This window comes from Argopecten irradians, chromosome 11, assembly GCF_041381155.1.
Source record: "Argopecten irradians isolate NY chromosome 11, Ai_NY, whole genome shotgun sequence".
NCBI lineage: Eukaryota > Metazoa > Mollusca > Bivalvia > Pectinida > Pectinidae > Argopecten > Argopecten irradians.
In genome coordinates this window covers 31,972,858-32,000,732 of record NC_091144.1, presented here as the reverse complement: position 1 = coordinate 32,000,732, position 27,875 = coordinate 31,972,858, and the positions used below count along the sequence as shown (strand labels likewise).

Below are 27,875 nucleotides of genomic sequence, written 5' to 3'. Positions count from 1 at the left end.
TACGATTTAAATAATTGACTGTGATTATCATAATATCAGAATTTTTTTATTATAGAAACTAATGCTGATGATTAAACAATGTTTACATACAGTGTATTGTTACTGTACAGTAGTACAACATAATGTACACTTTATGATGCTCCACCCCCGACAGAGCATAAACTATATTCGTCATTATAACAACAATTGATTTTTTTAATCTCGTGTATAATTATAAATGTCTAATAAACACAAAAAATAATACAAAATAATTGCATGCGCAAACAGTACTTCATTCCATATAGGACATAGTGTCAGGGAATTTTTTCGGAATGCAATTAATTATTTTTAATATTTCTAATTTTTTTATCTTGAAGTGAAATTATAAGTTTAAACTTTTTAATGGTGGTAATGGTGTAAAGCAAGTAACTTTTGCAACTGAAGAAAAATACCAAATTGTCTGCTCCTTTTTTGATAAAAAATATTATTTGTCAGCGGTGAAGCATCTTTAATTAAATGTTATTTATTTCATTGTTAACAGATTTAAATCAATAGAAGTCTTGGTTACAGTTTCTTTTATAAGGGCAATTCAATCAAACACAAAATTTCAAATGTTAATTTCTTTTCAATTTGCAGTAAACTAAATGAATACTCCAGGAAAAATCCCTAGATGTTATTACTGGAGAAATACAATAGGAAAACTGCACATGATCCCCATGTACTCTGTATGTTATGCTACCCAGAGTAGTTTTAGCGCCAGTAATTTTATATAATTACATAATTGCTAACATCACTGTAATGTAAATGATCGTTGGTATAAAGAGCCTATAATTCATTTTCAACATTACAACCAAAAAGTTTTCCATCGTAGAATCATGCATCATCATTTGAATTATTAATTTATTAGCACTTATTCTATGACATTATACTACACACCAATGACATCACCTCAACGAATACCTGTTCACATTATATATTTTCGTGCATCGTAAAAATACAGAAAAGACACAATTAAAGTCACAGCAAGCATCCAAATCACGTCTTTTTATGACAAAATGCTGTTGTCACTTATCACAGCCTTGGCAGGATGTACTTGGCTGCCATGGCAACAAGTGGTGAAGCAGTGGGGACTCCTGGGAAGGGTCCAGAAGATCCAGCAATGTCCAAGTGTGAGTAGGGAAGTGGCCGGTCAGAGTCCACACCGTGCTGTAGATTATAATAATTACCTTGAAATAATCATCTTCATGTGAGACAAAATTGAACAGTTTTGCTCGGACTTAAATTTGTGGGGGAGATATATGTTAAATTAGCGTGTTGTCACTGTAACTTACGATATGGCCTTGAATAAAACAGCAAATAATATACTTGTGCTTGTATCAAGGTCACAGCTAGCATTAGAACCCAAACATTTGGACTGTAGCTAAAAGTTTGAGGGGTCTTATAAAGTAAGGGCTTACTTAGTAATTCTACCAATTCACAAAAAACAAGTTCTCATTGTAATGGACACCATTACATAGTCCCCCAAACGCACCCCCAATTGCAACAAATCTGAAAAAAGTGTGCACTATATGCGCAAAAATACGGTAATACAAGGCTATTTTCAGAGAAATTGATTTGGCAGTTATCATGACTGTATGGCATCCCTTAAAATTTTAAGTTAAAACCCCCATTTACCAATTTTCAATGAATTGCTGACGAAAAATTGAAAACAGGAAGTTTGCCCAGCGACAATCTTTTAAAATTTTTATCATATTGATCAGCATCCCTTAATACCCCTATATACTAATTTTTATTGAAATTAGAGACCAAAATATAAAAACAGGAAGTTAGCACAGCGGCCATCTTGGAATACCAAAAATCTTTACAAAAATGTTTTATGTTGTTCGTCATCCCTTAAAACCCCCTGTAAACCAATTTTCATTGAGATCAGAGATCAAAACCTGAAGAACAGGAAATGAGCCAGCGGCCATCTTGGAATAGCAAAATCTTTACGAAAACCTTTGCATGTTGTTTGCCATCCCTTAAAACCCCTATATACCAATTTTCATTGAGATAGAAGACCGAAACCTGAAAACAGGAAGTGGGCCAGCAGCCATCCTGGAATACTAAAATCTTCACGAAAATGTTTGCATGTTGTTTGCAATCCCTTAAAACCCCTACATACCAATTTTCATTGAGATCGGAGACCAAAACCTGAAAACAGGAAGTGGGCCAGCAGCCATCTTGGAATACCAAAAATCTTTACAAAAACCTTTGCATGTTGTTTGCCATCCCTTAAAACCCCTATATATCAATTTTCATTGAGATAAAAGACCGAAACCTGAAAACAGGAAGTGGGCCAGCGGCCATCTTGGAATACCAAAATCTTTACGAAAACCTTTGCATGTTGTTCGCCATCCCTTAAAACCCCTATATATCAATTTTCATTGAGATAGAAGACCAAAACCTGAAAACAGGAAGTGGGCCAGCGGCCATCTTGGAATACTAAAATCTTTTCGAAAATGTTTGCATGTTGTTCGCCATCCCTTAAAACCCCTACACAGCAATTTTCTTTGAGATCGAAGACCGAAACCTGAAAACAGGAAGTGGGCCAGCAGCCATCTTGGAATACTAAAAATCTTCACGAAAATGTTTTCATGATGTTCACCATCCCTAAAAACCCCCATAGACCAATTTTCATCGAGATCGGAGACCGAAACCTGAAAACAGGAAATGGGCCCTGGCGGCCATCTTGGACTTCCGGTTGGGAAAAAAAACCTTTATGCACAATCCCACACCCTAATGAATATATATGTGAAGTTTCGTGATAATCGGCCCAGCAGTTTCTGAGAAAAGCTGCGGACACCCGTGCCGCGGAAGAAACCAGAAGAAATAAGAATAAAAATAATAATAACAAGTACTGATTGTAATGGACACCATTACATAGTCCCCCAAACGCACCCCCAATTGCAACAAATCTGAAAAAAAGTGTGCACTATATGCGCAAAAATACGGTAATACCAGGCTATTTTCAGAGAAATTGATTTGGCAGTAATCATGACTGTATGGCATCCCTTAAAATTTTAAGTTAAAACCCCCATTTACCAATTTTCAATGAAATGCTGACGAAAATTTGAAAACAGGAAGTTTGCCCAGCGACAATCTTTTAAAATTTTCATCATATTGATAAGCATCCCTTAATACCCCTATATACTAATTTTTATTGAAATCAGAGACCAAAATATAAAAACAGGAAGTGAGCCCAGCGGCCATCTTGGAATACCAAAAATCTTTACGGAAATGTTTTTATGTTGTTCGCCATCCCTTAAAACCTCCTGTAGACCAAATTTCATGGAGATCGGAGATCGAAATCTTAAGAACAGGAAATAAGCCAGCGGCCATCTTGGAATAGCAAAATTTTTACGAAAACCTTTGCATGTTGTTCGCCATCCCTTAAAACCCCTATATACCAATTTTCATTGAGATAGAAAACCGAAACCTGAAAACAGGAAGTGGGCCAGCAGCCATCTTGGAATACTTAAATCTTTACGAAAATGTTTGCATGTTGTTTGCAATCCCTTAAAACCCCTACATACCAATTTTCTTTGAGATCGGAGACCGAAACCTGAAAACAGGAAGTTGGCCAGCGGCCATCTTGGAATACCAAAATCTTTACGAAAACCTTTGCATGTTGTTCGCCATCCCTTAAAACCCCTATATACCAATTTTCATTGAGATAGAAGACCGAAACCTGAAAACAGGAAGTGGGCCAGCGGCCATCTTGGAATACTAAAATCTTTACGAAAACCTTTGCATGTTGTTTGCCATCCCTTAAAACCCCTATATACCAATTTTCTTTGAGATCGGAGACCGAAACCTGAAAACAGGAAGTGGGCCAGCAGCCATCTTGGAATACCAAAAATCTTCACGAAAATGTTTTCATGATGTTCGCCATCCCTTAAAACCCCCATAGACCAATTTTCAGCAAGATCGGAGACCGAAACCTGAAAACAGGAAATGGGCCCTGGCGGCCATCTTGGACTTCCGGTTGGGAAAAAAAACCTTTATGCACAATCCCATACCCTAATGAATATGTATGTGAAGTTTCGTGATAATCGGCCCAGTAGTTTCTGAGAAAAGCTGCGGAAACCCGCGCGGCGGAAGAAACCAGAAGAAATAAGAATAAAAATAATAATAATAATAATAATAATAATAAGAAACGGAGCAAAAACAATATGTCCCCCCACTTCGTTTGGGGGACATAATAATAATAAGAAACGGAGCAAAAAAATATGTCCCCCCACTTCGTTTTGGGGACATAAAAATATATCATATAAATAATTAAAAGACTGAAGATGATGCATGAAGTCCAGTCAATATTCAGATTCTATCAGGTTAGCATAGCAGTCCACATAGATGTACAAAAAGCGCTGTTTTAGTAAGAAATAAAAAATAATAATATAAACCTTATCTAGCCCGGAGGACATGATGAGGAAAGCAGACGGCGACTGGTGTCCACGGGGTGTGGCCGACGATGGCTGGTTATTACACTGAAGAACATCCTCGTACTCCGACTTGCCGGTGTGAAACTCAAAATCCTATCAACGAAACAGAGATAAGGGTTTAAAATGTTGAAAATTAACTACATGTACCATATTTGATTCAATAAGCGCCCATTCCCCTTTTTGAGGCCTAAATTTTACCTGCCTCGCATCACATGTAGATTGAAATTTTGAAAAACTGAACTGGGTTTCTATATGTAATAAGATTTCTTTTGCATTTTTGAATTGGTTTATATGATTAGTGATTTTATGTAAAGCTAGGCCAAATTTGGTTCTATGAAGCACCACCTTTTAGTGGGCGCGTTTTAGGTCAAGTAAGGGTTATGTTTTCTTACCTTTCTTTAGGAATTACATTCAAAACTATTTTCTATAAAATACACATGTAACATTTATCTTACCATAACCACCTAAAATAAATACAAAGAAATGAAAGTAAATCAAGAAAGTACACCATTATGCGAGTGTAACAAGAATATACTATGAAACAGTTTTGAAATTGATAAAATTTGTAGAGCTTACTTCACGTCGGATCGTGGAGATCTCAAATGGATCACCCCAGATATCTCCAACCTCTTGCATGGAGCGAGCTGTGTTCAGCTGTCTGGCTGGTCCATTGTCCATGATGATCTGCAGAAATTGAATATCAAGTATGTGAATCACGTAACCAAAGAATCAACTTCATATCTATGTTACATGAGATGGAAACTTAAATATTTTTCACTCGTGCTTCGTTTAGTGAAACATATCAAAGTTTCCATCCACTCGGTGAAATCAAGACACAAGGATATCTACAATGTTATTGCCCTTTTTCATGATAGTAATTATTACATCAATCAACAATGCCTTCATCATCATATTTTTAACTGTACTGTAACAGTGAACTCTAAATAATCTGGAGATGCCTTAATTCATTTCCAGCATAAATTGTCCAAATTAAGAATTTTCCAGACTGCCAAATTCTATGTTCTTTATAGTCCTGATGTCACATTACGATAATCTGGTCCCTGAATTTTTTTGTCCAAACTAAGAATGTTCCAGCTAGACTATCTGGGATTCCAGTACTGTACATGTAATGATTGTCCAAATTATCATAGTACTTGATTATTAGACCAAATAATGCCATATAGAATATGGTACAGTAAATATGTGAACAGTATCAATCTTCTTTTAAGCGCTCTTTTATATATGTCAATTATGGTGTTTACTTGAATGCCTCATAACTTTTTCGAGATCTTCACATTTACATTAAAATATAACTTTATATGATTATAGTATTTGGAAATCTATGGAAGAAAATTAATCTTTTTAATAAATATCTACTCCTCAGTGATGCGTAATAGCAATTGTCTATGGAAAAGTAAAACTTACAGAATATGCTGGTCCCATGGCACGAATGGCATGGCCGGTAAGTGTCGCAATGGTGAACAACTCTGGATTTGTAGCATCCAGAGCCTAAAACAGAGCCAATTAAGTAATGTACAATTTTAATGTTAGAATTTATGAAAAGCTATCAACTCTACACAAGACTCATACAGCATCTATACAGAACTACTCATGTATAGTTTTTATCGACTGAGGTATATTTGAATTATTTGTTAAATTTACCGGTATTTGATGTGATTAGCTTAAAATTATTCCAGACTTATGTTTCATAAAAGGTTTAAGTAATCTGCAGGTAGGAAGTGACTATTTTAAAGTCAACATATTAAAGCAGACCAAAGTATTTTTTTGTGAAACAACTGCCTCCCTGTATAAACATACCATTTCCTTACAATGACACAATACGTCAGCCATCACCATACGACCCTCAGCATCAGTATTGCCTACACGAACTCTGACCCCAGCCCTGGAAGTGATGATTTCGTCTGCCACATAACACTCTGTAATAGGTTACACATGAAACAGTGAATGAGAAATTCTATGAATATTTTGATATTTGTATGAGTATGATAACGTCACAATTGTCCACATACAAGTTAATTAGGATTACAGTTCCGTTCACATTTTCAAATTTTGTGATTTCCGCTTCATTTTCAATTTCTTTTCAACAAATTTTATTACAAAATGTAAGTGGATTTGGCATCAGGCAAAGCCTACTTTAGTCATCACTAAAGATTTCCATTTAAATGCAAGCAAGTTTGCAAATAATTACTTTGCAAAAGTAATGATGCCAAAGAGAAATTACAAACATCAGAAGTTAAGAGGTTTAAGAGCAAATTATATCATTTGAAAAATAATTTGAAAGGCTTAACAACTGCTTTGGAACAAAATTAGTAAAATGCTGATTTACCTGATCAAACACTATTTCTAACCATACAGAGGGCTCCAACCACTCTCAGGCCTTTTGGCTTCAGCTCAGATAATGTCTGAAATAACAATGGATAAAAGAATATTTAATTCATTTGTATGTTACGTACCATTTTCGACCCTATGAAACCAAAGGCACTTCAAAAATAGAACAAATTAAGGGGGCCCTTCAGAAGAACCAAACTTGGGCTAGTCTTTATTGCACAAAATAAATAAGCCGTTAATTTGCAAAAGAAATCATATTAAGAATCCATTGATTGGGTTTCATGTCATATTTTTATATATATAACTTTGCATTTAAATTGAGGTAAGTGAAAATGAGGGCTTAAAAAGGAGGAGGGCACTTATTAGGTCGAATACGGTAAGTATTAACAATACCTTTGAAATTCTTGTATTGACCACCAACAATTTCTAACATCTATCAGTACTAGATTCACTACCTCAACATATAAACACCTATCACTGCCCTACCTTCTAGACCCCATAATTGCCCTGTATTATGGACCCCTATCACTGCCATACCTTCTAGACCCCATTATAGCCCTGTCTTATAGACCCCTATCACTGCTCTACCTTCTAGACCCCCATAACTGCCCTGTATTATAGACCCCTATCACTGCCATACCTTCTAGACCCCTATAACTGCCCTGTCTTATAGACCCCTATCACTGCTCTACCTTCTAGACCCCCATAACTGCACTGTATTATAGACCCCTATCACTGCCATACCTTCTAGACCCCCATAATTGCCCTGTATTATAGACCCCTTTCACTGCTCTACCTTCTAGACCCTCATAATTGCCCTGTATTATAGACCCCTATCACTGCTCTACCTTCTGGACCCCCATAACTGCCCTGTATTATAGACCCCTATCACTGATCTACCTTCTAGACCCCTATAATTGCCCGGTCTTATAGACCCTTATCACTGCTCTACCTTCTAGACCCCCATAACTGCCCTGTATTATAGACCCCTATCACTGCTCTACCTTCTAGACCCCCATAACTGCCCTGTATTATAGACCCCTATCACTGCCATACCTTCTAGACCCCCATAACTGCCCTGTATTATAGACCCCTATCACTGCCATATTACCTTCTAGACCCCATAATTGCCCTGTCTTACAGACCCCTATCACTGCTCTTTGGTTTGTTTGGTTTGTTTAGTTTTACGTCCTATTAACAGCCAGGGTCATGTAAGGACGTGCCAGGTTTGTTGGTGGAGGAAAGCCGGAGTACCCGGAGAAAAACCACCGGCCAGCGGTCAGTACCTGGCAACTGCCCCACCTGGGATTCGAACCCGCATCCCAGAGGTGGAGGGCTTGTGGTAATATGTCGGGACATCTTAACCACTCGGCCACCGCGGCCCCTATCACTGCTCTATCTTCTTGACCGCCATAACTGCCCTGTATTATAGACCCCTTTCACTGCCATACCTTCTAGACCCCCATAATTGCCCTGTATTATAGACCTCTTTCACTGCTCTACCTTCTAGACCCTCATAATTGCCCTGTGTTATAGACCCCTATCACTGCTCTACCTTCTGGACCCCCATAACTGCCCTGTATTATAGACCCCTATCACTGCTCTACCTTCTGGACCCCCATAACTGCCCTGTATTATAGACCCCTATCACTGATCTACCTTCTAGACCCCTACAATTGCCCGGTCTTATAGACCCTTATCACTGCTCTACCTTCTGGACCCCCATAACTGCCCTGTATTATAGACCCCTATCACTGCCATACCTACTAGACCCCTATAACTGCCCTGTATTATAGACCCCTATCACTGCTCTACCTTCTAGACCCCTATAATTGCCCGGACTTATAGACCCCTATCACTGCCATACCTTCTGGAACCCCATAACTGCCCTGTATTAAAGACCCCTATCACTGCTGTACCTTGTGGACCCCCATGCAATAAATACCCTTTCTGGAAATTGCCATCATTTCCTTACCTTGAAGAATCCAGCCACAGTAGCAGCCCCACATTTGTCTCTGTGCATGCCCGCCATCACTCCTCCAGCCTTAATATCTGCACCACCAGTGTCATAGGTAATCCCCTACAAATATAGGTCAAGGTCAACATTCATCTTCAATTTCTCAAAGCTCCATAAATAAAAGATACACTTAGCTAATGTATGCTTCATGATTTCAAGCCATCCAGTTGTAATCATAAGATGTCAGTTCCCAGAAATGTTATCTTACTCATTCACCCCTGAAAACACATTAATTTTAGACTCTTCTGAATCAAAGAATAGACAGGTGCATTATGAAATGTAAGAAGTAAATGAGTTAATTCAATTGAAAAGATGTTACAAAGAAAAGGAAGATTGCTACATACCTTTCCTACCAAAAACAGTGTTTTCTCCACTTTGCCTTCCCCTTCATACTCGAGAAAGATCAAACGTCCACGATGTCTGTCCACTTCTGCAGATTAAAAAAAATTACCTTCAGTTGGTAATAAATTCTGGCTTTACAAATTGAAGGTCTTTATCAAGAGTCCATTGCACTGTTGTATTCCATTAATCCATGATGATTTGATAGGTTAGACAGGAAGCCACTCTGTAAATCAACTTACCTGGTATATTTGCATGCATTTTTTTGTGAATGTCACAAGGGAAAAGAAATCGTGAAAATAGATTCCCATGAAACCATCTAAAATACAGATAATATATAACTTCTGGCCTCAGGATCAAGAAACAGACCCAAACTGTCTTAATTTTAGACTTTGCCAATCAAAGATGATGTTACAAAAATATTCATCATTTATGATTGGCTAAGTCAAAACTTCAGTCTAGGATTTTTTTAATGATCCTGAGGCAGGAAGGTCGTGAAATTAAATCTCCGTGGAAACATTCTTAGGTATCAAAATTAAAAATAAAGTCCCCACAAAAATAAGTTCATTATCACATTGTCTAACTTACTGTTTGCAGCCCTGTTGACAGCAGACAGTATTGGGTATTCATTCTGGAACTGTTCAGCATCGGAATGTACAGTCACCTTAAAATAAAGCCAATATTGCTGAAACCATAGATTGCAACTACAGAATTCAAAAGTTTATGTCGCTCTGTAACTATTTAGATAGCATACACTTACAATACCATGATTTCCAGATTCTGGTTTTCTAGTGATTGTGATGTCATCTTTTGATGTGATTTTCGTGACGTCATAATCACCAGAAGGTGATGCTAATTAATCGACAGTAAATCATACTTTACCAAGAAGTCCCTGTTAACAGTACAATAGGCCCAAGTGGCCTGAACAGCTAGCTGACCTATACATTCGCAAAAGTAGTAACCTTAACTACTGTGTTCCTGAACATTGACGTCACATACTCCTCCACACGTGGAGCGGCCATTCGTTCTGGGTCAGATCCACCGATGTCACGAGTCATGATTCTGCCAATCAAAATGTTCATATCTAATTAATACCGAACTTGTTATTATTATACATTTATGGCTCCGCGGTGATACAAAGTTTTATTAACCTGAAGGTGTAATATATTACATCACACTGTCACTAGAGACAAAAATTGTTTATTATACTGAAAATTTGTGATTAGCTACCCTGGGAGTAAATATATGTATAACTAAAATTTGAGTATAGTATAAATTGTCGTTTTATACTTCGTCCTAAATTGTTGTACAATTGGAAGGGGAAATAACTTTGTGCGAAAGATGGCACCATGGACTTGCCCCTGGGCAATATATTTTTTTCCATAGGAAAATATGTTTTATTTTCTAGCTATCATTTGATGTATTTCAGCTAATCACAGACATTAAGCATGAGGTATGATAATATGGTATATTAATTGATTTAATTAGGCCATTTTATTACATAATTTGCCTGATATCCAGTGATATCTCTGGTGTCATATTTTTGCCTATGTCACTAGTGTCGCCAGTATTACGAGGACGGCGGAACAAAATGGCGACCTTGCTGGATTTTTGGGATACATTTTGACATGGAATTCTTTGTTATGTAGGTATTTAGAGTTATGTGATAAAAAGTATCTTCCACAATTTGTGTTCATTCCATATGAGATTTTATGAAACTCGTCTCGAAGTTTTAATTTTTGCTCGCAAAGGCTCACAAAAATAAAAACTTCTTACTAGACTCGTTTCAGAAAATCTCATATGTCAGAAATGAACACTCATGTAAGATCCTATATAATCTCTGAAATATCATATTAAATATGCCGTTACAGTTCCACCCCAAGTTCTCCATCAGAGCAACATTCTTACCTTCCTTTCTCCAAACCATTGGCCAGGTCTATACCATCTGTCACCCGCTTCAAATCATTACACCAAAGTCCAAGTTTTGATATCTTGGTATTTTTGGTAGGGACATCCTCACGAATCTCAAAAGGCTATAAAAAAGCAAAGACTGCTGACAGTAACTTATCTAGCCCAAATACAAAATAATTTGGCTGTAATGACCTCTAAAGGAGCAAAAAAATGGTCATCATATTAGGCCAAGTGGTCCTTACACAGGTTAAATTATGTTTTAAAATCAAGGGCCAGGCAATAGCCTGTTAATATAAGCACCCAGTGTCGTAACATTCCTGGGGTCTATATATAGAGGACATCAGAAGTGGGCAGGAGGGTGGTGTGGTGTGGGGGTCTTACATCCCACATACCACATAGACAATTAACCCGTAGAGCATCAAGTGTTGTAATACTCCCAGCCTTAGGAAAAGTAGGCAAGAGAGAGGGGGAAGGTGGTGGGGGTAGGTGGGGGGCTTACATCCTTCTTACCACATATACAGCCTGTAAAGCACCAAGTGTTGTAACACTCCCGGCCTTAGGAAAACTACTGTCTATTGGGCGCACCAATAGGGGACACTTACATCCTGCTTGCATAGCCCTGTAATGAATCAAGGAACATTTGTGAGGAAGTTAACAATTACCGGTAAAACTTTAGAAGTTTTTAAAGGTAGTAACAGTTAGGTAATAGACCATTGAATGGATTAACCACTGTGTCACCAGACCACAAATGTCTGACTGATGGAGATATTTGTTATGCCTGCATATAAACATTACAAAATAATAAAATTCATAATAACAAAATTGATCTTCAGACCAAATTTTGAGTTGATTCCTTACTAACAGTTGGGCTATACTGCATTAACAACTCATATTAATGCAATATAAAAATCATTAATTTCATACTAGATACCAAAACTAACATTGACTTTTAACCTAATATTAATTAGTGGTCTTGATGTGAGCAATTCTTATTTGAAGTTTCCTTTATATGTAAAGTACATTCAATATTTGAAAGAAAGTGAGAAAAGCAGAGAAAAGATCCCTCTTTCTATTGTCAGAAATACTCACCGCTGAAGGCCTTTCTTCCCAGCATCAGCAAAGCGTCGGACATCGTCATAGTCTCTGTTCAGTGGACCAGTGGGAGAAAAGATCTGAGGAAAAAAAATTACTTTCAGCATATTATATCTTTATAGTGTATCTATCAAATATTGGCCGTCATTGAGGTAAATAGGCCATTATTTTAGATTCTACCAGGGTTGTATAACACCATATCAACCAAACCAATATATTGACATGCATGTATATTGAATTACACCCTCAAATACTCCAGGGGTTACTTTCACAATCATTTTATTGACCCCTGGATTATCTCATAGTAGAAATGAAGGCTGAGCTGAGTTCAGGAGAAAAAAAACTGACTCACCACAGGCCAGCATAAATCACCGATGAAAATTACAGAGACCGGCACCCAACTTCAAAGCCAAAAAATCAAACACATGAACTGTTATTCGATTCCTTTGATGAAGGTCAAAAGACCAAATTAACTGCTCATCCATTGTTGCTGAGAGAGACTTCAGTTTTGCTATGTTACAACAGTGATAGTAACCTCTGGAAAGTTGATGATGACTAAACTTTTTCAAAACACATGTAATTATGACTTACCAATCGCCTTGATGGTACAACATCTGTATCAATCAGTGTGACATCCTTACCAAACGCAGAGTCCACCTAAAATCATAATTAATTTATTAAAAACATACAAATAACGATTAAAAACAATGGATCCACAGTCAGTACCTGCACAGGATTTTGACATTCTGTTAATAATATATAGTATTAATATATACGAAATACCCCTATATACTGTGTTTTTATATAGTATATAGAGGTAATTTTATATATTTATACTATATATTATTGACAGAACGTACGTCAAAGTCCAGTGGTACCTGGCAACTGTCCCACATCGGTTTCAAACTTGCGACTCAGAGATAGAGGACTTTTAACAACTTATATGGCCACTGCAGCTTCTAGCAGACATTCATAGAACAGAGGGAGATATATATTACACACAACTTAGGTATAAATTATACATGACAAAAAAAGAATCAAGCATGGACTATCTCCAATTTAATTAATTATTGCCTTTCATAACCAATCAACTTTAAAGGAGTTATCATAAACAATTGATGGGGTTTAGGTTTTGTTATACGTTAAGGTCCTATTGACATCCAGTGTAATATAATTATAAGGACGTGTCAGCTTTGTTAGTGGAGGAAAGCTGGAGTACTCAGAGAAAAAACACTTACCTGACTATACCTTTCCAGTGGAGCCTTCAAACATTCCAGGTTGTCGTTCACTCCTGAGAGTTTTGATACAGTATCTGTTACCACGACAACCCCATCAAACTGAGCGTCCTTGACATCAAGACAGGGAATAAGCTCGGGAAGGCTGCATGTAATCATATACAGTCATTACAGACATAATATGATACCTACATGTAAGATTCAGAATCAAACAGATTCAAATTGATATGCAACATTTCCTTGAAAACAAAATTAACTTCCATCATTTTTGATGCTATTGCATAAGATGGATGATATTTTTTATGATAGAGCAATACATGTTGCGATGTGAAGAATGAAAAATATTCTGAACTTTTTAAAATATAACATGCATGCAGGCGTCAGACAAGGTGACTCCATTATCTTTTAATTTTTGTTTGTTTGTCAAAGTTTAAATACAACCCTGATATAAGGGGAATTAATCTGTTTAATTCCGAATTGGAATTTGGTGGATATGTACGAATTATTATATATCACATGCTGTAATATCACATTGATTTAATAATATATATATACATTGTATATGAGAGGGGAAAAACTTCTAAAAATGCTGTATATCTAAACATTACCATCAAGAACACAAAACTTTGGACATATTTTGTTTGTTTTATTTGTTTTATGACCAATTCACGGTCCCAGGTGTCAAGAGTCAAAGTTTTAATGTTTAATAATAATAATAATAATAACTTTATTTAAACGTCGATGACCCATTGAGCCAATGGCTCATCTCCCATGGGGTCGACACAAAAGCATGCAATACAACAGACAATAGTATGACAAATTATACATGTATATATAGAAGTAAATCAACTAAACTAAGGTAATTAATAAAAAAAATAACATACGAAAACATTTACATTTATATGTATATCAACTACGACTACAAATCAAGTTAAATGAATCAAAGTAAAAATAGATTCATCACCACATACTATTCATGGACAGGATCTCGATTGTGTTGTTTACAACAATTAAACAATTTCAATATACATTTGCAATAAATGCATTTTTAATCGGTATTTAAAATTTGCAAGTGGTGCACATTCTTTAATTTGCCTGGGTAATAAATTCCAGTTAATCACTCCAGAGTAGCTAAATGACTTTTTCATTAGTTCTGTACGAGGTTTTGGGAGCACAAAAGCATCTTTTGAGGCTGACCTTAGACCATACGAACAGCTGGATGAGACAGGTGTGTTTGGCATCTTAACCACTAAAGCATTAAAATCAGGAAGTTCTATTCCAAGCAGAGTTTAAAATGTGATTAGTCATAAGTGATTCTTGGTAAATCTATAATAAGAACAGCAGGTGAATACGTTTCTATATATATATATCTTATGCATATTTATATTAGAGGTCAATGGTAAATACATATAGAGAGAGGTTGATATAAGTATTTATCATAATTATGTCTCTGATATATGTACATACAGAAGTCTTATGATAAAGTCAGGTTGCTGATAACACATATGTATACACACATCACAGGTATAAAGTATCTAGGTTTAAAATGTATATGTCACTAACTTGTGGTTTTAATGATAACAGAATTGCATTGGTTGACTCTCATATATTTAACTTTGTACATTTACTGGGATTTACTGGAATTGCAGACTTGGATGGATAATGGCAGAATAAAATTACACTTTCATTTCTGAGCTTCTGTATTGGAAAAAAATCTTAAAGCTTAAACATGATTGTTTTGTCTACAACATTTAGTCCAATGGTAGCATCAATATACCTGCATGATTCTATGAATTTCCAATGATATTGATAAATTTATTTGTGACTTTTGTTTGGGAATTAACTCCCCTTCTTTTTTATTACTTTGATCTCAATAAGACTCATTGTCTGATACCTGTCTATAAAGACCATCCAATTGCCCACGAAAAAAGGTCTCTATAGCAAAGCGGTCTTTACATTACCTGTAGAAAAAGGACCCTTTGATTACATGAGAATGGGGTCTCATTAACGAGGTGGTCTTTATACAGAGGTAGTCACTAAAGACAGTTTTTATTTTATACCTATAATCATAGATATGATTTATAATACGCTATAGTGTTTCCGAACTGACTTGCAAGATTCGACCCTTTGGTAACCTAATTATTTATATGAGAAGGCGGTCTCATTAAGGAGGTGGTCTTTATACAGAGGTGGTCGCTAGAGGCAAGTTTTATTGTAAATATATGATTTATAATAAGCTAGTGCTTCCTAACTGACTTTTAAGATTCTAAGTCACATGTATTTAACAGCTCGTCAGTGTGCAGTATAATTATTACTGAAATTAATACTATAAACAAACTTTATTTCGGGTATCATATATTTTCGCGTATTAGGCAACTAAGGTAAATTCTTGAAAGTTTATATCCACGAATTAATATCTTCTACAATTCTTGCACTATTTAAATTCGAAGATGACTCTCAAATCAATTTTTTAAACTGCAAAACTTAATCTCAGCGAAAATGCCTTGAAACTAAAATCGCGAAATTTAGTAGCCGCGACTGATGGTTGGTGCATATTTTTACCCAACCTTGTTGTTTTAATTTTTACGACATCTGGAGATAAATAAACCATTGTTTCCCTTGAATGTCGACATTATGATTTAAACATGTAAGATAATCAAAGTGCTACGGCCACTCATAGATGCTGTGAATGAAGGACTCAAACAAAGGAATAAAGAAATTGGCTTTTCATTTAAATATTGAATTAAGTATATTAAGTGTGCAGTGTTGAATTTCGGAGTTTAACAAAATATAGTAACAGTATACCGTATTTATTTTATGGTATTTAAAGTTTTTCAAGAAAAAAAGGTTGAATAACTCATTTTCCTGAAAAAAGTTAAGTAAATTTTATACATGTATTTAAATTATTTCTGAAATAACGATTTCAACACCAATGAAACCGTTCAGAATCTGAGTATCATTTTTTGTAATTCGTTATTAATTACTTAATTATCAATTTCATCAATGTCTCGTCAAAGACAAAAAAAGTAATAAGTTAACATATCCGTATCTTAATATCCACTTAACATTTAAGAATAGTTTTGGGAAAATATAACATTAGAACTATTACCATTTCCTGATGTTTTGGTTTTCTCTTTAGAAAAACTAACATGAATTGCTTTGACGACTTTTGACTAATGAATCATGACCAGATAATTTTACCAAATAAAAAGTACATTATTTCATTACGTATATTTTGTAAAATAAAGGGTACATTATTTGGTTACTTATAACACTCAAATTTCTTTCGAATTCATAAGAACGCTAACATCAAGAAAATTTCATGCAATGCATATCGCGGACGTTAGCAAGTCTTCATAAGGCTACCGTGCATTACACGGCAATATAGATGTAAGTTCATTCGTCACTTTAAGTTGCTCGTACATATCTATAGATCTATAGTATCATGATATTTTGTAAGTTTATGTTGATAAATTTTGTACTTTTTCCCTTTCAATATAAAAGACAAAAGACACAACTTCCAGTGACAGAACAAGAGAGGAAACTCGTCCTCAAAATTATTATTTTTTACTGCGCAATAATATCATCAGATATAATTCGTCAATGCAACCAACACAAAAACTTTATAAGCGTTATAAGAACTTTCTTTTGCAGTTACCTTCCTAAAATTTGATTACAATAATCGATCAGTAGCATGCCTAACGTAAAATTTAGATAAACATACACAATCAAAAATCCATCGAAAGTTTGTCGCGGAGGAAGACAACGAATGTTGAAGGCGTTGTTGTGATTTTCGGGAAACCAGTGTTCTCGGAGTAATACAAATATAGAGTCCCAACTGAGCACTTCAAACACTCCATCCATGGTGTATATGTATGTACAAATTCAATATCTGTGGTTTGGAATATTGGGTGTTTTTTCATACCATCAAATATTAGGTGAAATGAACAAAACAACTTTTAATTTTCGTCGCGGAGTGGTTTCATTGTTTTGATGTGCACAGGCTCGACGAGCGTACCTAAGACTGCTGTTTCACAGGATAAAAAATGTAAAACAAAAAACAAAACAAAAAACCCATTAAAACAGTCATCTGGAACACACATTTTTTACATCTATATATTAATAGACCAATAAATTTGCATAAATCAATGAAAGTTCCCAGACTTGTGTATTCAATCTAGTAACCGAAATCAAAAATTTGAGTATTCAATCAACGATTTTAGTACAGTTGTAGCCAGTGGACTTAATTTTGCATATTCAATCCAGGGTCTGAACCACTAAGTCTTGTATTCTACATATTGAGTCCAGGATCTGAACCGCTAAATCGTGTATTAGTGTGTATTCAATCCAAGGTCTGAACCTTTAAGTCGTGTATTAGTGTGTATTTAATACAATCCAGGATCTGACCTGCTAGTATTCAATCCAGAATCTGACCCGCTAAGTCTTGCGCATGTATTTCGTATATAATTCAATCCAGGATCTTAACTGTTCCGCTATAACCTATATTATTAGTTTTTTTATTTATTTATCTTTTTTTTTTGGGGGGGGGAGGGGTTGCCTAAGATATATATTAGGCAAAAAAAAAAAAAAAAAAACAAAAAAAAAAAAAACGAATAATATAGGCAGGTATACCGGACTAGATATTCCATCAAGAATCCGCTCTGCAAAGTCTTGTACATGTATGTGTATTCAATCCAGGATCTGATCCCACTATTAAGTCTTGCATGTGAATTCAATCCAGCTTGGATCTATCCGAGCCAAAATTTCTGTGTACAATCACTGAAGTGTCTGCTTCTTGTTAAATAAAAAAACTACAATAGTCTACCACTAATATAAGTAGCCCAAGAGACTCTGACCCTGACACCAGACTTAGACATTACGTCAGAAATCTACAATGTACATGTATACATACGTATCTGTCATAATGTCCAAGTCTGAAGTCAGGACCAGAACTCAGGCTATACTACATGTACAAGTAAGAAGGATCTATCACTGTCTCTTTACACTGCTAAACGCCACGAAAGATGCCTATGAACCCGGGAATGAAAAATATTTTCTCAACAAACACTTGGCTTATCGAGTCAAAAATCACCAATGTAAAGCTTTGCCGCGCCTGCACGTGGATCTAAATGTAGGAATTCACTGAGCGCACTAGACCCATAAGACTCGTATTACAGTGTGCATTCTTTGCAGCTACATTGATTAATGTTAATTATATCAAACTGGTGTAAATATTTCTTAGATTATATTTAACAAATGTTGACGACGATCAACTCTAAAATTATTTGATGGATCTACATGTACATGATAATACATAATATTGTATTCTTGGGTCAGCAGTGATATCGATATGACCTATTTGTACAATGTTCATAGGCCTATCAATATTGTTTCTGACACCTGAATATACCTATTAGACGTAAAATAGTTTAACATGCGCTCCCTGGGCCCCGATACCAAGTTAGAAAAGTCACGGGCCTAAAGATCTAGACTTACCCGGTGTTGTCCATCCTGTAGCAGGCTAGCCCAAGACGTGGAGTTCAGACGTGTGTAGTTAACACTGCTGAAACGAAAGAACCCACGTGACGATTTTATATTTAGATCGGACTAATCTGTTAGTCAATATCTTGGAGAAACCAAAATTAAAAAGATTTAAACATTCAAATTTTCAGTGGGCAGTACTGAAACGAAAGAACCCACGTGACGATTATATTTAGAACGGACGAATCTCTTTCTGATCACATACAAGTGTACACGTGTTCCTAAAATTATCTAGTCAATATCTTAGGAGAAACCAAATTCAATCTGTTACATGTAATACATTTAAATGTTCATTGGGCAGTACGCAGTCAGAAGAAAATCAAGATATTTTATCCCTAAGCTTATAAGGCTGAAGGAAAATTGTGTCTTTCTTTGCTCTAAGTAGAAGAACCATACTTTCAGCATTTTATAGTGCCAATGCATTTAATAATTTTTTGTCTATAAGCTACATATAATGTAGCTACCTTGTGTACGCAGGTCATAACTTTTAAAAAAAAGTTTCAATATTAACTTAAGAAAATATATCTATATGTCGACGGCCAAAGATATTAAAGGTGTACAACACCAAACAAATGAAGTATTCCAAGTAAACACGTTTGATGAATGATAGAATGTATATATAGTATACATGTAGTAACAGATGTAATATATATTATAGTATATTTAGTTGCAGTTTTTGGCGGATTGAAAAATACTTTAGTACATACATGTACATGAGCGTCTCACAACTACATGTATATACCAAAATGACGATTAAAAAATGGTATAACTTTCCGAAACGGATTTTTTATTTTTGATATGGGAATGTATAAAAACACGATTGAAAATTATGTAGTATTGTAAAAGTTATATGCTTTATGTTGGCACTACACTTACCATCACCTTCTGAACAATTTAATTAAAATAAATGAAATGTAATTTTCATATATAAAGAAGGTCGTCTTCCCGCCGTCGTCTATATTACCACGCATACAATTAAGGTCGGTCGGGTAACCCTAAACAGACATATTATTTTTTTGGCCTTATATATCAATACCAGTTGGTTAGAGATTCCTAGAAACATCCAGTGTTGCTGTAAATATAGTTCTGAAGATTTTTTTCTGCACGACCGCCAGCCAAACTCAAATTACCTGTATAACTGCGTAGACTTGTAGAGGTGGAGATTTCCGAGAAATATTTAGTATGTTCCAGGAAAATATAGCACTTTTTTAAGTACATGGTAAAGCTGGTGAGTCGTTAAATGGACCGGTATACCTCAATCTAAAAGAACGTTTAATTAATTAAACTAAACCAGGAAACTATACCATGCAGGAAATATGGACATTAGGGTTTGTATAAATCCGATGTACATGTAGTACACTATCATTATAGATCTCAATAACTTGATACAACCACAAAACCTATTATACCTGTATGTTTTCGTATAGGTAATATTAGCTCCGACATCTTGGTCAGTTACAAATGAAAATAACGTCCCATTATTTTAAAACTTAAAAGGGCTGTGCCAAAGTGGTGTCTCTATCCCTCATTATCGTTGGCGGGGGATATACAAATGTGTTCCGTCCGTCCGTACGAATGGTTTCCGGAGCATAACTCTAAAACCAGTGGAGATATTTCCACGAAACTTCATACACACATTGGTCTTATGTCCTAGTAGTGCCTTTTGCTATTTTAAGGTTTTCATTTTTTGCATTTTTTTCCGAAAACCGTGGAAACATTGCTGAAAATATCATATTTTTGTACCAGGTTCGTTCCGGAGCATAACTCTAAAACCAGAAGAGATATTTCCACGAAACTTCATAGACACATTAGTCTTATGGTCTAGTAGTGCCTTTTGCTATTTTAAGGTTTTCATTTTTTGTACTTTTTTTCTGTAACCATGGAAACATTGCTGAAAATGGCAGATTTTTGTGTAAGAATCGTTTCCGGAGCACAACTCTAAAACCAGCAGAGATATTTCCATGAAACTTCATAGACACATTTTATGTAGGACTTCTAATTTTGTAGTATGCTTTACTTTTTATTTAATATGCATGCAGTAAAACTAAGATATATCAAACTCAATTACTATGAACATTCACTTAATTCCTTTTAACTCGTCGCTGTTTAAAACAAATAAAAATCGCACTGTTAGCTGCTGAACTTTGTTAAAGCTAAGATCAATTCTGGCATTTTTCAAAGAAGCAAATGTTTTCAAAGTTAGTTTCACTTTGTTAAAAAAAACATAAATATGTTTTGTATATATTCTTCAATTGCAGTTGGGTTTTAAAATACTTTCCCTATACTCTTACTAGCATATAAAATTAATGCTTTAATTGATTTAGCTCTCCATTGGCGGGGGATCTGAATGACTATGTCCTTGTTTCTTTAGACATCTTGGTCTTTTTCAAATGAAAATTACGTCCCATTATTTATAATTTATATATAAAAATTGAAAGAGATGTGTCAAGGTGGTGTTTTATGTCCTTATGTTTTAGACATACTTTGTTGACTTACATGTTTTCTTCTTTTGAACTGTTTAATGTAGTTCTCTTGTCACCTGTACTATCTATATCCTTGTCTACAGATACGGCCCCTTACAATGGACGTTTAATTTGTTTGGTTTGCTAAGAATGAGTATTTTAACATCATCAACACCTGGGCCATAATGGTAGAGGAAAGCCCCAAGTACCCAAGAGAAAAATCACCAACCAGCTTTAGGTAACTAACAACTGCCCCACATGGGATTTGAGCTATCGACACAGAGGTTGAGGGTTGTTGTGATATGTCAAGACATCTTAACCACTCGGCCACCACATGTGCACCAGTAAATGTGAATGAGGTTTGTCGGGTCAATGTTTTTTTCCTGGGTCAATGTTTTTTTTTTAAATTTTTTTAACTGATTAAGCTCACTTCTCGCAAAGGCAATTTTTGTCTCTGCTATTGAAACAGAAAATAATAACACAGACAAATCCTGTATTCATTTATTATCTCTTGACCTAAGAATGAAAACACAATCTATATTTCATTAGCATCAAAAATTGTTTATCACATTGTGAGTCTTGTGTTTACACATACAGAGAAAACAAAAATTTCAAAATATAAATTGAGACTCTGGGGTATTTTAGTAGGAATAGGTCCAGTTAGTAGTTACCATGTCTAATCTTAAAGAACACTGAAAATTAATCAATAATAAAAGCAGAGAAGAAATTGGCAATTCTTTTTACTCGATCTTCAACATCAGGTCTCATGAGATCCATCCTTGACCGTAAACTTCGACCAATCAGAAGTTTTGCTGGTGTCTCTCCTATTGTATGTTAGTACATCACGTGACACAATACTGGATTCTGATTGGCTACACACATGGATACTATTTCCAATAGTGCCCGGGCAAGCGGGCACTATTGAAGTGGCGCGAAATTGAAGGTGAATGTATTGTGACGTCACCATTACATGACGTCATTATAACGTTGCGCTTCGACCAAGACGACAAGATGGCGGACAGGCTGTTGTGTGCGGGGATGGAAGCAAATGTTGCTTTTCTACAGAAGACAGTTCACTAATGTTCTATATTGATCTACTTTTAATTTTCATGAAGCTGAATTCCGTTTTTATAGAATCTCATATTTCTGAGACAATTCATATGTTGTACTTTTAATGTAACAACGTGGTGTGGAAATGAAGATAGCCTTGCGAGGTATCGCTTGACGTGCTTCTATTACGATGACATGAAAAACGGTCTCATGTCAGGGTGATGTACTAAACCCATTATGGCCTGGTTGAGATGGCACTATTGCCTCATAGTATTGTCTCATGATGGGATAGTGCCCTCGCCTTCGGCTCGGGCACTATTCCATCCCTCGACAATACTATGAGGCAATAGTGCCCTCTCAACCAGGCCATAATAGATAAATGGGTCGTATTTCTGTAAGTGAACAGAAATGTACTCAATCTCTGGTTAATAGGTTTGCCCTCCTTTTTCATGGCCATGGTACTTTTGAATGTTTCGACAAATCTCTCCGCTAATCCATTCGTTCTTGGATGATATGGAGATGATGTAATGTGTTTTACACCGTTGTTTCTCAGAAATGACTTGAACTCCTCAGCAACGAACTGGGGGCCATTGTCTGATACCAAGTGTTTGGGTAGATCAAATCTTGAGAAAATATCTCTCAGTACATTAATTGTAGCCGAAGCTGTGGTTGAACTCATCTGTATAACTTCCGGCCACATGGAATGCGAGTACACCAGGATTAGAAACATGTATCCCTTAAATTGTCCACTCCCAGGGGTGTACCGGTGCCGCTTTGGGTTTTGGTAAGTATTGTTGACATTCCGGACATGATAAACACTGGTTCTCAATGTCTTTATCGATATTTGGCCACCAGACGTAGGACCTTGCTGTTGACTTCATCTTTACAATTCCCATGTGTCCCTCGTGGAGTTCATTTAAAACGTCCTTGCGACATGTCTCTGGGACAATTATTCGATTTCCGTACAGCAGACAATTCTGGTGACATGACAGTTCGGTGAACTTCGTATAGTACGGACGAAACTGTTCTCCGCGATACATTTTGTTTTCTCCAGACATCTCGCTTCCTAAGACCTGCGATAGAGTAGGATCTCTCTGTTTTTCTCTTTGAATCCGAGTACTTGTTACTGGTGGTTTATCAACTTGTGATGCATAAAATACCGATGCAGTATCTTCATAGTTTTCCTCTTAGATGGATAGATGGATAGTGGTAGCCTGCTGAGGCCATCAGCATTACTATGTGCATGAGTATTGCGATATTCACTGTCATATGTATGTCCTGATAGATATAACGCGTACCTCTGTAGCCGTGCTGCTGTCATTGCTGGAATCCCAGTCTTAGGATTAAGAATGCTGACTAGGGGTTTGTGGTCAGTAACCAGAGTGAAACGTCGTCCAAACAGGTAAGTGTGAAACTTCTGTACTCCTCGATATAGCCCTAGAGATTCTTTGTCGATTTGCGCATATCCTTTTTCAGCTTTGGTAAGTGATCTCGAGGCAAAAGCTATCGGCCTTTCTAAACCGTCATCCATCACATGAGAAAGCACACTGCCTAGTCCATATGGCGAGGCATCGCATGCCAATTTCACAGGACGCTGGGGGTCGTAATGACATAATACATCTTGTGACGTCATTAACTCCTTCACTTGCTGAAATGACTTGTCGCACTCTGAAGTCCATACCCATGGTTTCTTCGCCTGTAGTAATTCATTCAATGGTCCGAGCGTGGACTAAAGGTTAGGCAAGAATCGCCGATAATAGTTCACTAGCCCTAGAAAGGACCGTAGCTGGGGTAGATTTTCTGGTTTAGGTGCTCTTAATACCGCATCTACATTATCTGAAGTCTTCTGTAGACCTTGATCCGTGATGGCATGTCCACAATACGTAATACGGTCTTTGAAAAATTTGCATTTGTCCCTGTTGGCTTTTAATACATAGTCCTCGAGTCTATCGAGTACTGTCTTCAGGTTGTTTAAGTGTTCCTCATCCGTCTTTCCACTAATAACCATGTCGTCAAGGATACACGATGTAAAGGGAAGTCCTTGTACAATTTGATCCATGGCGCGTTGCCAAATAGCTGGGGCCGACGCTACTCCGAATTGTAGTCGGTTACATGGGTACAGCCCTTTATGTGTATTGATTGTCAAAAGTTCCCTTGGTGATTCATCCATTTGTACGCCTGAGTAAGATCTATCTTAGAGAATCGTTTTCCCCCTGCTAGGGAAGCGTAAAATGTCCTCAATCCGTGGCAATGGATACTGGTCATGGACACTTTGTAATCTCCACATAACCTCACATTACCATTTTTCTTCACAACTGGTACAATTGGAGAAGCCCATTTGCTAGATTTTAAAGGAGTGATGATACCGGTCTGTTCTAACCGCTGTAATTCCTCCTCCAACTTAGGCTTAAGTGAATATGGAACTGGTCTAGCTTTGTGAAACTTAGGCGTTGCATTCTCTTCTAAGTAGAGTGTAGCTTTAATGTCCTTCATTTTTCCTATTCCTTCACTGAAAACTGTCTTGTGACTGTTTAAGATATCTTGAAGTCTCTTGTCAGTAGCATCCTTAGGTTCAATGATTTCAGTACTTTGATTTTCTGCTAGTTTAATGTAAACTTTGTAAGTCCGTCCCTACCGAACAGGGCTGGTCCTGTTTGCTGAACCGTTATAAGATCCATGTTTTCTGTCTGGCTGTAGATAGGACCCGGTGTCCAATGCCAATGACAAAGAATGACCATTGCTCGACGGCTGTAGTACAATAGGGTCTACACTGTTTAAACTGTGCTCATGTAGTATAGGCTCATAGGAATCCTCCTGTGGAGCTTGTTCCTCAACAAACTTAACATTCTTACCTCGTTTGCTGTGTTGATCTTTAAAACTTCTTTTCTTCGACAAGCATGCTTTTTCTATGTGTCCTTTTTGAACAGTAGTTACAGATTGTCTCTGCATGACGGCAATTTTCCACTCGGTGTGGTCCACCACATCTATAACATGGTTTCAAAGCACTAGATCGTGTTGGAGTTTTCAGCTGAGGTGACGAAGTTTTATTGGAGTTGCTTCCCTTACCTCTGGTTGTAGTTTGTTTACTGCCCCGGCGACATGCCTCTGCTCACGTAGCTCCACTGCATCCTTGCTGGCGGTTTCCATGGCAACCGCAAGTGCTATCGCCTTGTCGAGTGTGAGAGTACGTTCAGATAATAAACGCTTCTGAATATTTTCTGTATTAATGCTACACACTAGTCTGTCTCTTAGAGTGTCGTTCAGGCTATACCCAAAATTGCAGTGTAATGAACGTTTTCTTATTTCAGCTACATAACTCATGATCCCTTCATCCTGTCGCTGATCGCGTTTGTGGAACCTAAAGCGCTCTGCTATTACTGACGGTTGTGGATTTAAATGTCCGTTCAGAAATTCGAGTATTTGAGCATATGTGAGTTCCACTGGTTTGGCTGGTGCAGCGATGTTTTTAAGTAAACTATATGTCTTTGGCCCAATAACGGATAGGAATGAGGCAACTTTCAAATCGTTACTTACCCCATTAGCAGTGAAATACAGTTCCACGCGCTCCGTGTAACTTTCCCAAGTTTCGACCGCTTCGTCTAATTGGCCAATTTTGCCGATTGACCATGGAGGTAGAGATGGCTGTTCGCCAATCTTTCCTGCAATTTTTGAGGTGTGTCAGTGGATTAAGAATCCCGTCCTCGTCGCCAACATATGTTGCGTCTCAACATACTACACTACACGTGGTCGCCATTAATGAAACTACTTTATTCATGTCACACTACCAGATACATACACTTATCTTATCCCTACGCTAGGAGATTGTAATAAATGAACCCAGCTTGATATTTCCGGAATAAGCATATTATAATAGTAAATACACAACACTTTTGACCCCGCCCCACAGGCCCCTTTGGGGGGTGGGGGGTCAGCCCCATCATTTGTACAATTTTGAGTCCCCACCCTTTAACGATGCTACCTTTGCATTATGAGTGGTGTCCAATGCTTAGTTTCAGAGAAGAAGTCGTTTATATGGAAATAGCCAAATTGACCCATTTTGACCTCGCCCCTCAGGGCCCCGGGGGGTCAGCCCCATCAGTTGTACAGTTTCGAATCCCCACCCTATAAGGATGCTACCATTGCATTATGGGCGCTATCCCATACTTGGTTTCAGAGAAGAAGTCGTTTATATTGAGAAAGCCAAATTGACCCCTTTTGGCCCCGCCCCTCAGGCCCCTGGGGTCAGCCCCTTCATTTGTACATTTATCAGTTAGTAGCCCATAAGGATGCTACCAGTCAAATTTTGGTTAAATCACACTGGTAGACATAAAATGTTCAAATAAATTCTCCCAGTGAGCTGTTTTCATATCACGTTCAGTTATGGCTGTTTTGTGTAGAGCTGACAAAAAATATGTTAGGCTCCAAATTTTATGTTTAAGTATTCCGCTTGGTGTTTAACCTCTGGAATTACAATTTAGCTTTCAAAATTATAGTGTAGGTCACCAGCGCACTGTTCTAGACACAAACTGGTATATAGGTTTGACGACCTCAATGTGCCGGTTTTAAACTTCGTGTGTAGGTATTAAACTTGCCATGCTGGTTTTCAAATTAATGTCGACGTGTAGGGATGGTGAGCTCGTCCAGTGGGGTTATCGTTCAGGTAGCGGGGAACCGTTTAGTTTCTGCGGCGGCCCATTGTATCGCCCCACAGGGGGGCTCCTGGACCGCTGGACTCTCTGTGACCGACTGATCATTACCACGTGCGTTCATACGAACGTTTGCCGTCTTCGTCAGTGATTGGTCAGATGGATAGATTAGGCCACACCCACTAGGATGGCCTAACTTAATTGGCTTGGCTTACGTATTGTCTAATAGAGAAAAAAATACAGGTAAGTTGATAACTATAGACATAGACGTGGCAGTGAAAAATGAGCTATACCATTGTAAAGGGAATTATTTAATCTCAATTCCGGTGTATAGTATTAAAATCTGTGTCAAAAAGTGTAGACGAAATCGCCAGTTAAAATTTACAATTGTGTAGCTTACCTAGCCAAGCCACCGAAGTGAAACCATCAGTGGGCGGAGCTAAGCGGATTAGTGTTGTCACTAATTAATAAATACACCTTAGTGCAAGGACGTGTAGATGAATCCTTGGAGTGTGTAAGAAATGTATATCTACATAATTAATGTAAACTGTGATGGTCATGCATTTTCATGATATTGTGAAACGTACGTAGTATTAAAAGAACACAATGCCAAAAAAGTCGATGAATTGATTATTACGGTTGTAGACCAAGGACAATGACAATAAATCCTTGATGTTGACGTAATTAATAAAATGAAAAGATGTATGTAATGTCTATTAACCGAAGAAGAGGCATATATCGTGACTATCATCACACTGAAAAACGGAAAA

General features: G+C 36.9%; 1 protein-coding gene across 1 annotated transcript; it reads right to left on the bottom strand.

Annotated features, from left to right (window-relative positions):
* Positions 1-52: 52 nt before the first annotated feature.
* On the bottom strand, positions 53-26,205 carry LOC138335319 (putative aminopeptidase W07G4.4). Its single transcript, XM_069284352.1, is given in 17 exon segments — positions 53-1,185; positions 4,425-4,556; positions 5,040-5,147; positions 5,889-5,972; positions 6,282-6,400; positions 6,811-6,886; positions 8,788-8,892; positions 9,174-9,259; positions 9,757-9,832; positions 10,131-10,230; positions 11,077-11,201; positions 11,590-11,698; positions 12,169-12,251; positions 12,763-12,828; positions 13,410-13,551; positions 18,903-18,969; positions 25,994-26,205. Coding segments are annotated over 16 exon segments (1,560 nt in total). The 5' UTR covers positions 18,917-18,969; positions 25,994-26,205; the 3' UTR covers positions 53-1,050.
* Between the last annotated feature and the right edge of the window lie 1,670 nt (positions 26,206-27,875).